This window comes from Miniopterus schreibersii (assembly GCF_964146895.1).
Source record: "Miniopterus schreibersii genome assembly, chromosome: 5".
In the NCBI taxonomy this organism is placed as follows: Eukaryota; Metazoa; Chordata; class Mammalia; order Chiroptera; family Miniopteridae; genus Miniopterus; species Miniopterus schreibersii.
Genome location: NC_138106.1, coordinates 26773171 through 26789342, shown reverse-complemented (window position 1 = coordinate 26789342; position 16172 = coordinate 26773171). Strand labels below are relative to the sequence as shown.

General features: G+C 37.7%; 1 protein-coding gene across 1 annotated transcript in view; it reads right to left on the bottom strand.

The window, feature by feature from the left end:
• The window catches only part of PRKCI (protein kinase C iota), a 57386-nt gene extending 41634 nt beyond the window's left edge, over positions 1 to 15752 (bottom strand). The window contains exons 1-2 of the mRNA XM_081138779.1: positions 15482 to 15752; positions 557 to 678 (exon numbers count right to left, since the gene is read on the bottom strand). Coding sequence (XP_080994905.1) covers positions 557 to 678; positions 15482 to 15582 — 223 coding nt within the window. The 5' untranslated portion in view covers positions 15583 to 15752. The remainder of the gene's footprint in view (positions 1 to 556; positions 679 to 15481) is intronic.
• Positions 15753 to 16172: the final 420 nt, after the last annotated feature.

Here is a 16172-nt window from a genome sequence, read left to right as displayed (position 1 = left end):
TTTGTATTCCAAGGACCCTAAGCATTCACGGTTAACTTACCACATTTGTCATTCACATGTCCACCTCCCTCTGAGACTGAGAGTCTGGGGGTAGAAAATACCTATCCTTGGCACGCAGATATTCAATAAATGCTTTGAGTACAAGTCACTATGGTATGGAGTTTCTGCCACCATTTTTGAAATAATGTTTGTCACAATCACTTTTATTCTATAACATCTTCTTTAAAGTAATATTCAATAAAAAAATACTGTCAAATTATTAAAGGTCTCTTAAAACATAAGACAATACATATTCAAAATTAAAGTAAAATGTAATACTATTTGATGAAATGTTTACCTTATTGCTGGGAAAAACATACTAATTTTACTCTAGGGTAAAAAGGATAAAACAAAGATGGTACTCTTTGGTAGACTTTTAATTTAAATACTTAAAGAAAAATAGGAATGGCATTAAATTTCTAGCATACTTTCTCTCCTTAAATTATGAATTAAAAACAAATGCCAGAATAGTATCTTAAATCAAATGCTAACACTTGCATCCCTCGTTACTACTCACCTTCCTCATCGATCCATTTCATGGTGAAAAGCTGTTCATTGTCAAAAGAACACATGTCTCGAACCTCATTGCAAAGGCCCTCAAAGGAGATGGAAGGTTCAAAGTGTGTTATCATGATATCCCTGAAAAAGAAAGGGAGTTTTAAGTTGACAATGATTAAAGTGAATAATGCTCTACACATTACTGAATGCCTGACAATTTGATGGACTTCAGCTATTTTGTGTGTACATCAACATGTGTTGCTTCCAGTCAACTACCTTGGTAGGGTAAAAATTAAATTGGTAAGAAACAATTCAGTCCCCACCTACCTGCTCTAACAGGTGGTAGTCCCACTTTTCCTTTAATATTTGTTGTCAGAAGATCACTCTTTTATTAGGCATTGCACTCCACAGAGGAATGGCTTCTGCCTTATATTTAACAGAAAACTGTTCCAATCACTAGTCCCAGATTTTCCCTTCCCCAAAAGTCTATCCCTTGTCCAAGAGATGGCCCTTCAATAATTTGACAAAGATCTGCCATGTTCTCTTCCTCAGCCCTAACTTCCACAGATTAACCACCCATGAGACTGTCAACCATTTTTTCTATGGAATGATTTTTAGATCTCACACCTTCATGTTCACCTTTTTCCAAAACAATTCCCATTTGCCAAAACTGGTTTTTAAATGATTCATATTTTAAGGTGGATACCCAAAAAACATAATAGACATAAATGTGTAAGCAACAGAATGTAAATCTACCAAGCAGCTATTCATTATAAAACTTAAAGTATAACAAAATGTTTTAGAGCAGAAGCCTGGGGTGTCCTCCAAGGAGCCATGTGAAGCCTCCATGTGATTTAATCACACAGTAGCCAGCCACAGTCATCCTTCCAAAGGTAAGTTAAACAGACTGAATGACTCTAACTGAATACTTATATAACGATCTCTATGTGTCACATACTCTGTTCTTAAGGGTTTACAAAAGTAATGTAGTTCATGTCCTTCCTCTGTTTTAAACTCTTCAAATGCCTTTTGTCTCTCATGTGGAGTAAAATCCAAAGAGCCTAGTAGTCTACAAGGCCCTGTGTGGAGTGGCCCTGGCTACCTCTTCGACTACCAGACAGATAAACCAATGTTTATGGTCCACCACCTATCCCAGCTAGAATGTAAGCTTGGTGAAAGCTCATGACATTCTTAGTGGCCAACATAATGCCTAACACAGAATAGTTACTTGATAAATATTTTTTGAAAAAACAAAGGAAATGACACTGTGTTAGGAACTGTGAACAAACACAGGTACTTGGAACATAGAGCAGGAAACAAGGATTTAAAAATTTTAGTCACCTGCAAAAAAAGTTAAAACTGCAGTCATAGGGGCTATTGAAGGTTAGCAGAGAGTCAAGCATAGAAATTTAATGGCCTTTTTAAAATAATCATTCTCTTCCTAAGTATCTCATGGTTTTCTGCCCCGGCCTTAGAACCCTCTTAACTCGGTTTTCATAACAGTATCTTCCCTGGCTCTCTTTCTACTATATTCTGAACACTTAAGTCTCCTTTTGTCTTCAATCACAAGATATTGTTTACACTTGCTCTCATACTCCTTCCTTCCTCCCTCCCTCCCCTGAAACTTACTTTACATTCAATGCTTTAACTATTATCTCTATGTAGGGGTCTCCTAAATCTGTAATTCCAGCTCTCTGTGGTATTTAAGACTCCTGATAGTCTGGTTCTAATTTCTATTCTCAACTTGATCTCATCATTCCCAACACAAATACTCTACCACAGACATCTGGTTTAACTCACAACCCTCACACAGGAGACCTGGATGATCCAAGCCTTAATCTTGACATTTCCTCAGTTTAAAGCTCAGTTTATAGAGGGAGGTGGGGATCAATCTTAATAGGCACTTCAACATCAACTTCCATTAAACCTTTTTCAACGGAACAAGCCCAATGGTCTATACTTCTAAACCTGTCCAATATGTATCTTATGTTCTACCTTTTGTTATTTAACTCATCATATACTGATAACACATCCTCAACTAAATGTAAACAACTGGAAGACAAAAATTTTGGGCTTTTTAATATATTCACATAACTATTAACATAATTAAAACTCAAATATTTCTTAACTAAATATAGAAGAAGTATTTTCTAGGAGAAACCCATCTTCCAGAAAATGCACTTATGACAAGGGAATATCACTGGTTATGGTTTATTTGCCTATAAACATTTATAGAATACTGAGTATGTTCCAGGTGTTTAAACAAACTTTATCTTACATAGCCTTCAAAATAACCATCAAACTAGACATACTAATCATATTTTACCAATTTAAAAGGCAAAAACTTTCAACTCTAGAATATCTGCCAGCATCTCACAGTTAAGAAATAGAACATGAATTCATATCCAAATCTCCTACTAACTCTTGTGGTGGATGCTGTCACCTGACTTTCGCCCTCCCAATCCAACCCCAGAATCACTCACTAGCAATGGAGTATTATACCAGCTGTGGGAGTATTACCAGGAGACGATCCCAGTTGTTAGCCTTCAGAGATTTCACTCCTCGAGAATGATCTCCCTCCTCAAAACAGCCCACAACCAATGACTAACTAGATGTGGGAGTATAAAGGTCCTAGACGTGACTCGGGAAAGCTCTGAAGTGCGAACTCTTCAGAACTTATTCTCTGGAGGGTCAACTGAGGTCTCTGTTGAGACTTCAGGATATCTTGATTCTTTCCTACCTAAGCTTGCTTCCTTCCCTTCCCTTCTATAGCTGTGGGTTCCAAAAGCCCTCCTGTATAAACCTCCTTCATGTTAATCTGAGACACCACTTTCCACAGGAGGTATTATCAGATGATATTGTTTTGACAAAAACATAATGGATACAGAGAATCACACCTTTAAGAGACTGGCTATTGAAAAATGTAATCCTTGTTTTGGAAATTAGTCTACTTGAGTACCTGAAACTAATTTTTTTATTCTTCAGAGAAAATACATTGCCAGCATATATAATTATACATATTTTATGTCTCCCCCAACTAAATGTAAAATCCATGACAGCAGGCACTCTGTTTTGCTCATTGCTGTACCACCAATACCTAAAGGAGTGTCTGGTCCATAGTGAGTGTTCACTTAATATATATGTTAAATGAATGGAGGTGTCATATGTTGGACTCTAAAGAAAGCAAGGGAAATGTAAAAATAAAAAGCATTCCAGAAAGAAGGAATGGCATAGAAGAGGCAGCCGAAGTATAATGGTTCAGACCACGAGAGCTAAGGCCAGGATGCTTGGGTTTGCTTGCATCCAGGCCCTATCACTTACCAGCTGTGTAACCTTAAGTGAGTTACTTAACTCCTCTGTGGTTCAACTTCCTCATTGATACAACAGGAATAATAATATCTCAGCCCAGCTGGTGTGGCTTAGAGGTCGAGCACTGATCCATGATCCAGGAGATAGGAGTTCAATTCCTGGTCAGGGCACATGCCTGGGTTTCAGGCTCAATCCCCAGCAGGGGGTGTGAAGGAGGCAGCTGATCAATGACTCTCATCATTGATGTTTCTATCTCTCTCTCTCTCCCTTCCTCTCTCTGAAATCAATAAAGACATTTAAATATATATATATATATATATATATATATATAATGGTATTATCAGGATTTAATAGATTAAGTGAATGAATATTTATAATAATATTTATAATATTTATAATAGTGCCTAGCATATAGTATACTCAATATGTGTTTAATAAACTTTAGAGATATTACGTATTCATAGAATACTTTAAAAAGAAGTGAAACCTCATCAGAGAGATAAAAATAATCCGACCTTCTAAAAGCAACACACAGATGCTTCTGGTTTAATATGGTAGAGAGAACACACATCTATATCTTTACATCTGAAGGTGCCACTGAAATGACAAATTATCAAAGCCTTTGAAAACAAAAAAAGGTACAAGCAGCAGACCAGAAAGTATGAGAAAGGCCTAGAGGATCGAAAACAGATGGGATAAAATTGACCCAGAAACCATACCAGCCCCAAACAACAAGAGTTAAGAGGAACCTTGAAAAAGAGAAGTTTTATTGACACAAGATTACTTTTCCTTCTCTAAGCATCTAATCACATCACCTGGAATCTTCAAGTGCAGAACACTTACATAAGCATTCATTATAAATTCTTTTTGAAATCACTTTAAAGAAAAGTCTATGAGTTAAAGAGTAGGATGTTATAAGCCTTTACAATGTAAAAATTACTAAGAAAAATCATGATCTGAAAAAAGTGAAAGTGTAAATTAAAAACATTCCTTTCCCAGTGGAGAGTCAATACTCTAGCTAAAACTAATAATTTAAAAATAAGACCAGGGAACAAGAAAAAAAATAACCCCAATAAAAAATAGGCAAGGAACTTGAACACACATTTCTCCTAAAAGGATATACAACTGTCCAACAAACTTATGAAATGTTCAACATCACTAATCGTTAGGAAAAAGCAAATCAAAATCATAACGAAGTATCACCGCACACCCACTAGGATGTCTACTATCAAAAAAACAGAATAACAAGTATTGACAAGGATGTGAAGAAACAGGAACCTTGTGCATTGTTGGTGGAAATGTAAAAATGGAATTTCCATGTGATCTAGCAAGTCCACTTCTGGGTATATATCCAAAAGAACTGAAAACAGACTCCAACAGGTATTTGGAAACCCATGTTTATGGCAGCTTTCTTCAAACCAGCCAAAATGTGGAAGCAACCCAAGTGTCCATCAACAGATGAATGGATAAACAAAATGTGATCTACAAAGGACTGTTCAGCTTTAAAAACCAAGGAAACTCTGACACATGCTATAACATGGATGAACCTTGTAGACATTATACTAAGTGAAAAAGGCCAGTCACAAAAAGACAAATATTGTAGGATTCCACTTACATGAGTTATCTAGAGTAGTTAAATTCACAGAAACAGAAAGTAGAATAGTAGTTGCCAGGTGTTGTGAGGAGGGGAAATGGGGAGTTGTTCACTAAGTACAGAGTTTCAGTTTTGCAAAATGCAAAATTCTGGAGATTGGTTGCACAACAATATGAATGTAGTTAATACTACTGAAGTGAACACTTTATAATGTTTAAGATGGTAGGTAAATTTAATAAGTTTTTTAAAAAAAGAAAAAGAGCCCAGCCAGTGTGGCCCAATGGTTGAGCATCGACCCATGAACCGGTTCAGTTTGGGTCAGGGCACATGCCCAGGGTTGCAGGCTCAATCCCCAGTAGGGGACATGCAGGAGGCAGCTGATGGATGTTCTCGCTCATCGGTGTTTCTCTCTCTCTATTCCTCTCCCCTCCTTTCTCTGAAAGCAATAAAAATATTTTTAAAAATTTACTTTCTAATAAAATAAATATAAATAAAATACAAAACAAATTTTGAATAACTTCTATAAATTGTTTTAAGTATCTTAAAATTTTATTTAAAAAAATAAAAATAGAAAACAGTTCCTTCTAATGACATTACAGAGACTCTGCTTATCTTAAGGCAATTTTTCTTTCAAAGTACTTTCAAGGTTACTAGTATGAGTGGGTAAGGGTTGGGAGAAGTGTATTTTAGAAATAAATCAGAAGAAAAGGCTCCCATAAAATTTCTTTGGCAAAAACAAGTGTGACATTATCATTTTTTAATGCAAGGGAAAAATAATTAGTATGATCAGACATCCTCAAACTATCACTTCCTTATTAAGGTCCACATGGAGTTAAAAATAACACATATGTAAGTATGTCTATAAACAATGGGGATTTTTCAGAAATCTTATTTTTCAAGAGCTGAAAAATATTTATCAGAACATACAAATATTTTTAAAACATCTGTGCAATCCTTAGAAAATGTGAGTACATACTTCCTAAAGAGACTCTATGAAGGAGTCGTGCTTTATCAGCTGCCACTCCTTAAGTTCCAGGAACTAAAATATTTAAGGGAGTTTTATAAACACTTCTGTAAGTAATTGGGAAAACACCATGTTCATACACTCCGTAATCACCAGATCCTTATCACAGTACAAAGCTAAAAATGAGCTGCAAAATAAAGATACATTTAAAAGTATAAAACAAATTATGCATTAAAGACTTTTTTTTCTTGTTTTAACTTCAGTGTTAGCATAAATTACCTCCGACCACTGGTCTTCAACAGAATATAGTCTGCTTCACCACAAAGATTCCCAAAATGACAAATTCAAATACAGTTTTAGCTGAATTTTTAGAAAAGGCAAAAAATGCATTTTAAATTTTGCTATTGAGCTTCAGAAGACAAACTGCTTTAAGCATTCATTATGTTCCTATGTTCTAAAATATAGAATCTAAAGTTTTTCCTTAGGACTAATTGCTTTTAGAAGTAAATAAATATAACTACATTCAGCCCTTTTGCTATCTCAACATAAGCTTTTCTCCTAAATTAAATGTATAATCAGAAGCAAAAGTTTTATTTGAAATGACCAATGTAACAGATTTAGGCAGGATTATCCATGGATGGTAAAACCAATGGGTGAAAGGTTTTGGAGGAATAGAATATTCATACAATCTCAAAGTATCGCCCCTCCAATTAATTGTTAATTATAAAAAGTCATAAACCATTTTTAATAATAAAGGAGATAGAAAATTGACTCAAAAACAATAACTGTGGTGCTGGCCAGTGTTGCTCAATGGTTAGAGCCTTGGCCTGTGCAACGAAGGGTCTTGGGTTGGATTCCTGGTCAAGAGTACATACCTGGGTTGCAAGTTCATCCCCACCCTGGTCAGGGTGTGTTCGGGAGGCAAACAATGGATGTGTCTCTCTCACATCAATGTTTCTCTCTCTCTCCCCCTCCCTCTCTACCTTCCACTCTCTCTAAAAAGCAATGGAAAAATATCCTTGTGTGAGGATTAGCAACAACAAAAAAAGAATAACTGTTAAATATAAATCTGACAATAAAACAAGTAATCTTAAAAAGCCCTATCAATATAGTAAAAGGGAAAAGAAAAATTTCTCTGAAGAGTAAGACTCAGCTTTGTATTGTGGCTTACTAAGCTTCAATGTTATCATCCATAAAATGAAGATAACCATACCTACTTCTAAATATTGCTGTGAAGATTAAATAAAAATAAATGCTAAACGCTTATCACAGGTCTTGGAACATGTGGGTACATCATAAAAGTTAGTTCCTATGCTCTTTAACATACAAGGCAAAAAGGAGACTGGGTATCTTTGAACATAATTTATTAAATTTTTATAACAATTGATCATATTTCATTAAATAACCGATCACGGCTAAAATTCAACACTGTCCAGAAAACCTAGCCATATGGTTAAGATAAGAAAAATAAATGAGCTATATAGAAAAAAAGAGGCAAAACTGTTTTTTAAAGGTGACATTATCTACCTCTAAATTCTAAGACAGTTAACTAAAAAATTATTAGAACTAGTAAAGTGGATAGTTTGACTTAAATTCACAAAAATAGATGATATATAATAAAATGGAATAAAAGCAACAGAAGTTTATAAAAGCAACAGAATTATAAAATATCTAAGAGTAAACAGGAAATGTGTAAGACCTGTGGGACAGAACCTTACCGAAAAACATGAAAGAAATTAATAAATAAATAGGTATTATACCATATACTTGTAAGACAAGGCTGAATATTATAAAGCTAGCAGTTCTCAAATTAATCTATAAATTCAATGCAATTCCAAATCAAAATGCAATAAGATTTCTTTTTTTGGAACCTACAAAAATCTTCAAAAATTCATCTGGAAGAGGAAATATACAAAAATAGCCAAGAAAATAGAGAAATAGAAAATTAATGAAATGAGCCTTTCCATAACATATATCAAAATTAACTATAATAATAATACAATAATCACACCAATGATGTTATATGCAAAAATAGATTTCTCCCCCCAAATCAATGAAAAGCAATAGAAAGTACTTATGCACCTCTGAGAAATTTAGTATATAACAAAGCTGTCATTTCAAATCAGGGTGAAAGAGTAACCTATTCAATATTAGTAGAAAACATTGGAAAGAAATTAAGTTGTATCAGTACACTACAAATAAACCCCCAAACACCAGATTTATTGAAAAGATAATCAGTTAAGCTGCATAATTAATAGAATAAAAAATAATATTTTTAGATGAGAAATACATCTACCTAAGAGAACACAGAAGTCATAAAAAAAAGAACAGATTTGATTAAATAAAAATGAAAACCTCCAGACAACCAACAGTTTGGAGAAATGCTGGCAAATTTTTAAACAGACAAAATGTCACACAAATAAATTTAAGAAAAAGAATCCAAGAGAAAAAATGAGCAAATGAAATGAATAGACAACCCACAGAGGAAACATAAATGAGCAATAACATATAAAAAGATACTTGTTTTAAAAAGCATTGTTTTGCCAATCTTATTGGCAAATATTTAAAAGGCCAATAACATGCAATGGGAGCATAAGGAAATGCTTCATCCATACAGTTGTTGGGTATATAAATTCATAGGTTTTTGGAGGACAATATCAAGTTTTAAAATAGGACTATCTTTAAAGATGTTTGTAAGAATATATATTAAGTATAAGAATGTTCTTTCAGCAAGATTTGAGATAGTGATTTTTTTTTTTTTTTGCCTGTTTATTTTTACTTTATTTATGTGGCTACCTGAAAATGTTAAATTACATATGTGGCTGAACCATATCTCATTTATTTATTTATTTATTTATTTATTTATTTATTTATTTATTTATTTATTTATTTATTTATTTATTTTTAAAATATTACAAATGTCCCTTTATCTCCCCAATCACCCATTCCACCCCATCCCACCCCCCACTTATATGTGGAATCTAAAGAACTTAATAAGCTGATGAACAGAATAGATTCAATGACATGGAAGCATAGAGCAGACTGACAAATGTCACAGGGAGGGAGGAGGGGAAGTGGGTGGAGGGGGAAAGAGTTACCAGAGATAGTGATTGAATGAAAGCAACTTTATGTGTTGTTCATCAATCAGAAAAAGATTAAATAAGTTATGGTACAACAATACTATGGAACACTACGTACCAATTATAAAGAAAGAGATAGATCTATTTGCCCTGGCCAGTGTGGCTCAGTTGGTTGGAGCATTGTCCCGTACACCAAAAGGTTGTGGGTTTAATTCTCCGTCAAGGCACATACCCAGGTTGCGGTTCAATGCCTGACCAGAGGCAACTGATCAATGTTTCTCTCTCACATCAATGTTTCTCTCTTTCCCCCTCTCCCTTCCTCATTTTCTAAAATTAATGAAACATATCCTTGGGTGAGGATTCAAAAACAAAAACAAAAACAAAACCCAAACAACAACAGAAAGATAGATCTATCTATTTGTCTACCCTGATATGCAAAGATGACCATAAGTGAAGAAAAATCAATTGCAGAAACATATGAAAAATATGTACCTATTTATTGGAAAAATTAAAGGGTATGTGCATGTATGTATACACATATCTATACATATAGATATATTGATTGATATGATATAGAATATCCCAAACTGTTGACAGTGGCTACCCTAGGAAGTGGAGAACTTTCCACTTTATGTATTTCTGTATTTTAAAATTTTAGCTTTGGTGCCCTGCCTTTGTGATCTATAGTAGGTCACTGGCGGCACTTGTTTCTATCATCATTCTCAGCCACATTCCTACACAGGGTTAGCTGTCATTCACAGTGAATTATGTACATAGAGCAAGTACATAATGATTGTTCAGTAATTCAAAACATTTCCACCTGGATTCCCCCAAAGCATCTTGAGCACAAAATTCAGTTACTTGTTCCAGGTAATGAATTACCTTCTCCCATGAATCTCTTCCTTCTATACTAACTAGGCTCTCTCAAATAAGAAACCCAAGAGTTGTCAGGCCCCTTCCCTCTTCCCCAGAGGCAATCATTCTCTAATTCATATTGATTCTACCCCCTAAAATCACCACCAAATCCATATCTTCTTTTCCATCCCCAGAATCTATCACCTGGACTACTTCCAAAGCCTCCCAATTAGTCTCATCCATGGCCAATTCATCTCCCATACAGGTACCCAGAGTGATCTTTCTAAAAATGAAAATCTAATTGTGCATCTTCATCTTCAATGAGAAAAAGTCTCAGGCCCACAATATGAGATATTCTGGAGTCTTCACGAACTAGTGCCTGTGAACTGTCTTATTAGCCTCACTTCTGAACATCAGTGCCCACTTCACACTTCATTTCCTAATAAGGAATGCATACGGGACTAAACAACTAAACTGACCTTAATTCCCCAAACATATCACGCAGCTGTGCAACGCCTGGAATGATGCCCGGCCCAATGGATGCCCCATCCATCGAGCAAACCTACTTACCCTTTAAGAGCCTCAAACATTCCATCTTCTAGGAAGGCTTCCCTCACCCCAAACTCCTCCCCAGTATCCATACTTTACACACACCCCTTTATTAACTCTTCTATGTCTTTCCTCCTATAAGTTTCTCAGTTCCTCAAGGGCAGCGCCTTGTACTATCCACCTCTAAATCCTCTGGGCCCACCCTCGCACCATGTGCCTGGCTTACAGTAGGTGTTCAACAATATATATGTATTTTGATTCTCAGCCAAGGACATGCTTTTCATTGATTCTAGAGAGAGAGGAAGGGAAGGTGAGAGGAGGAAAGAGGGAAGAAGGGGGGGGGGAGATATTGATTGGTTGCCTCCAGAACTCACCCTGACCGGGAATTGATCCCACAACCTGGGTATGTGCCCTGACCAGGAATCGAACCGGCGACCCTTTGGGGCACAGATGATGCTCTAACCAACTGAGCCACACCAGCCAAGACCAACAATATTTTTTAAGCTGAGTTTAAACACACTTAAATAATATGTGAAATTATAAGCAGGACTGGAATTTTTAAAATTCATGTTTTACCTAGGTTCATTTCAATCATAAAAAAACAAACACTCAAGTTACCTTAAAAAGAGGTCTGGGAGTTATATTAAAGCTATCATGGACCTCTAGGGAGAATTTTCTGTAGAGAACTGCTTCTTTCTCCTCTGCTTTGTCAGACCTTCAGTTTGCACATGGCCGGTCCAGGCCCCACCAGCCTCTCCCTCAACTCTTCAGCTTCAATCCTCATTGCTAACAAGCAATTTATCTCCGCCTCATTCAATTCAAATTTCAGAAAGGGTTGTTTTGGTTTTGGGCACCAGGCCACTATGTCCTTTCTCTCTCTCCCGTAAAGCTATGGATCAATTACCCCATGGTTAGGTGCCATCCCAAAATCCAGGACCAATAACTAGCATTCCCCCAACTCTCAACTCAATACACTATTTTTACTTCCTTAGAACCATTACTAAAGTGTATCACTAAAATTATTTTGCAATACTTTTAAAAACAAGTCTTGTCAAGACTTGTTAACAGTGAAAAAAAATCCTGCCTATTTCTTCACTGAACCAGCTATACATTCCAAATGTGCACAGAGTTAACAATCTTTTTATCTGTAGATGTGCACACAAAGAATCCTCCGGATTGTTATAACTGCTCAATAGCAGTGGGTGAAAAAGCATTTTTTACAAGCTTTTTGCAAAATTTCCCATACACTTATAATGTAAAGAAATGAGTAGTCCAGACATTTCCTTGTTAAATTTGATCCCATAATATCAAGTAACATTATATAAAGATAATCACATCCAATGGCAACCTATCACTATCCAACAAAACCTGTTTCTCTTTCTCCAAAATAACACCACTAGGTAATTACTGAAGGAGGGCCACTCACTGACAAGCTACCATGGCAAGAAAATAGGGGTACAGGCTGTGAGACAAGCACTCTTAAGTGGGCTCCAATAAAGTCAGATTCTCAGTGCTATTAATCTCGTGCTTAAAAACTAGAAAAAAATCTAATTAAATGTCTGTTATATCTAGGGAGACATCACATGTACATTAAGAACAAATTTAACAGAATGATAGATAACACTATACACATCTTTGAAAGGACAGGGTCATTTATTCACTACAAAAATGCTTCTATTCTGAGATTCAACACTCACTGGAAATATTGTTAGAAGGAAATAAGGGGAAAGCTCTGGGATAATAGTCATTCAAAAAGTCTGAAAGAAAATACTTTTTTTCCAATGCAGACTGTCCTTACATTTCTTGATAAAAAGAAAGATTTTCGGGCAGCCGGGCGTGGCTCAGCGGTTGAGCATTGACAGGATCCAGGAGATCGTGGTTTGATTCCGTCAAGGCACGTGCTGGGGCTGTGGGCTTGATCCCCAGTCCTGGGCGTGCTGGAGGCAGCCGATCAATGACGATTCTCTCATCACGGATGTTTCAACTCTCTCTCCCCCTCCCTTCCTCTCTCTGAAATCAATAAAGACATATTAAAAAGAAAAGGGTTTTCTATTTTAAAATCAGGTAGGTGTTCTAGTTAGCCAACCTGTTTATTAACTATCCTCATTGGTGACTCATTTTAGTTTCATCTGTAGTAATGAGCAGCTGACTATAATATCATAACCATCAGTTTAGACCAGTTAATAAACATATAATCTTAACAGATCTAATTTCAGAGGGCAGAAATTGGTACAATTTAGAGTGCTGATGTTGTCTTTAAATGAGGCTTGAAACGAAGGCATTATTAGAAAGCTTTCATTGAGTTAAAAACACTAAAGGGCAAGGGGTTCTTTCATTCCTAAGCAAAAATTCATAGATTTTAAAATAAAACAAAGAAAATGTTAACTTGAATGTCTTGGAGAAATTTCAGCCAAGCATCAAAATGGTTATATCTCTTTATACTCTCTCTTTTTTTTTTTTTGGAAATAATTGGAGAAATAAGCCAAGAAAATATGATAATACATTTCAAAAGTATAGCAGACTTTGATTTCTTTCCAAAGGAGAAGCTTACAATGATTTAAAATTACTAATTAGGCCTATTTACATTTGTCAAACTAATAAGAATGGGAACAAAGAAAGAAGCACCAGTTTCTTCATCTTTCATAGTTGGAATCATTGGAAACTATCTAAATTTAATAAGTCAAGAATTTATATTATTTAAAGTCATAAAGGTAAACCAGAGAATTAAAACAGATTAACAATAAAAAATTGAGAGGCACCAGGAGGAAAAAAGGCAAAAGGTAGTGTGCATCCAATTTCTCATCTTTCAGAGTATCAAAAGATATTATCTAAAGTTGATAAATCACAAAACAGAACTATAACTTTTAAGATAATAAAGGCAACCTCCAGAAGAACCAAAAATAAACTGTCAATTACCTCTGGAGGCTAGGAACCTGGGATGGGGAACACTATTTATTTTATATCTGTACAATCTGCACTTTCCTACCATGTGTGTATATTCAATTTTTAAGCTAGCTTTTATTTTAAACAGTCAATAATCAGATACCTTAAAAAGAAAAAAGGAACTGTATTTCATTCTCTGTACCTAACAACTCATGGGCTATAGACTTCATAAAAAGGAACAACATATTCTAAAGTGAAATATTTCATCTATTAAATTAAAAGATAAAATAAGCAAAGTTTTTTTTCCCCATAGTGCAAAGTTCATAGCTGACCATCCTCAAGTCAACTGTGACAACTACAAACATTTAAAAAAGCGTATGCACAATTCTTGGTATTGTTTTAAAATCAAGACCTCCTTAATTTAAGCAAAAACACTGACACTGTCCAAAATAATGCCTGTAAACTACTTCTGAATACAGTCAAGCTAATTAATACACACAGGTCAGAGGCTTCATGGCAGCACACAAACTAAACTAGTATTTCCTTACATCAAATCAGTAACATTTAGGGGCTTATGTTTTCTTTGAAATCAAAACCAGAGGCATTCTGAAAGTATGCTGTCTTCATTGCTCCCTTCAGGAATATCTTCAGGAATGCATTGCAGTTTCAACCTCCTAGTGCTTGAGTTTTTAAAAGCAATTTATTTCTGCTTGGACAAGCAGTAAGACACACCGAAACAGTTGGGTTTTCTGTTAACCCTTAGTTTCAAACCATTATCGTCACACTAACATTTCCCCTGTCTAATTCTCCTAAATAGAATTATCTCAAAGAAATTTCAAACCACAATTGAATTCAAAGGAACGGGGACGCTTCGGGTCACTGATTCTGGAATATGATTTAATACAACGACCTAAGGACTGGATGATTTCTGGTAACCACAGGAGTTATAACTTAATATGAGTAAAGATCACAGATTTTCGAGCTGTGCCTGGGCTCGTTCTCTTCTCACCTTGCATTATTTCACCCTATTGGACGGTCCACGAAGCAACATCAGCAAAGAAGCGTTCACAAAACTTTACACATACACAATCTAATCTTGGAGACACATAAGTACTTAATGCACATCCCTGAAAACGCATCAACTCTACTCTTAAATAATAACTCCTATGTGTAGTTTACTGGCAGCCTGACCAATAGTCCAGATACACTTCGCGAACTCTTCTAGGCAATTAAATAAACCTGACTTAGAGAAACAGAGGCTTTAGGCCTGCTGGAGATCAAAAGGGCCAGCAAACTGAAGCAGCCCTGTCTTTTAAGCCCATAGCCAACTTAGTTCACTGAGGCATCACTCGGAATCAATTCTCAACCCCACATAATACGTCCAGATTGAATGACCTAAACCCTTGTAAATTTCTTATTAGGCGAGTCTATCGAATCCACCAGGTGGACCAACTCTTTTCCAAGGCTCCTCCCTCGGACCTACTCTGGACCCTCAGCCGGAAGGCTCCCAGACGCCCCGCACCACACCTTGGGGGTGCCCCAACCCAGCGCCCCACGTTCCTCCCCGGACCGCCCGGTCACCCATCCCGAGCCCCCAGAGTCGCCCTCCCAGAGCACCCCGCCACATCTCCACCCCTCACCCTCCCACCCTCCGGGCCGAGCCGAGCTGGCCTTTCCCCTGCCCTCCTGCCCCTATTGCAGGGCACTCACCCGCGGTAGTAGGCTTTCACCCGGACCTGGTGAGAATGGTCCCCGAAGCCGCCGCCTGCGACCGGGTGAGACATGGTAGTGCTGTCCCTCTGGGTCGGCATCTCCTTACTCCCCCGCCTCAGCGCAGAGGCCGAGAGCGCTGGGGGCGCGGTGGGGACGCGGCCGCCCGAGCCTCCCCGGAGCCGCGGCCGCCCGCTCCTCTACCTGTTCTCCCCGCCCGCGGCGCGGACCCAGGGTCGCCTCGCCCGGGCAGCCGGAACCACGCGGCTCCTCCCACCGCCTGCGGCCGCCGCCGCCTCTACAGCGGCCGGCGCTCAGCACGCCTCCCGGCCGGGGGCCCTCCCACCTCGCTGGCTCCCGAGGCCCACATTCCGGGAGGGCGGGCGCAAGCACGCCGCCGACTCAAGGAGCCCCGATGCCCGGCTGAACCACTCTTACGGAGGGCAAGGAGAAGGGGGCGAGCGGATGGGAGACCCCAGCCATCAGGTCAGGGACGCCGAGAGAGGGCCTCCCGTGGAACCGCGTCGGGGAGCGCGCGCAGGCTCTGGAAACTGCAGTTCTCTAAGAAGCCGCCTCCCCGGGGGGAAAACGGCAGAGGACGAGGGCCGCGGCGCCTCACCCTGGTTCCCTCACTTGGTCGCGCCCGCGGTCAGCCGACTTGGGATTCGAGCAGATTTCCTGAGCGGGTTTC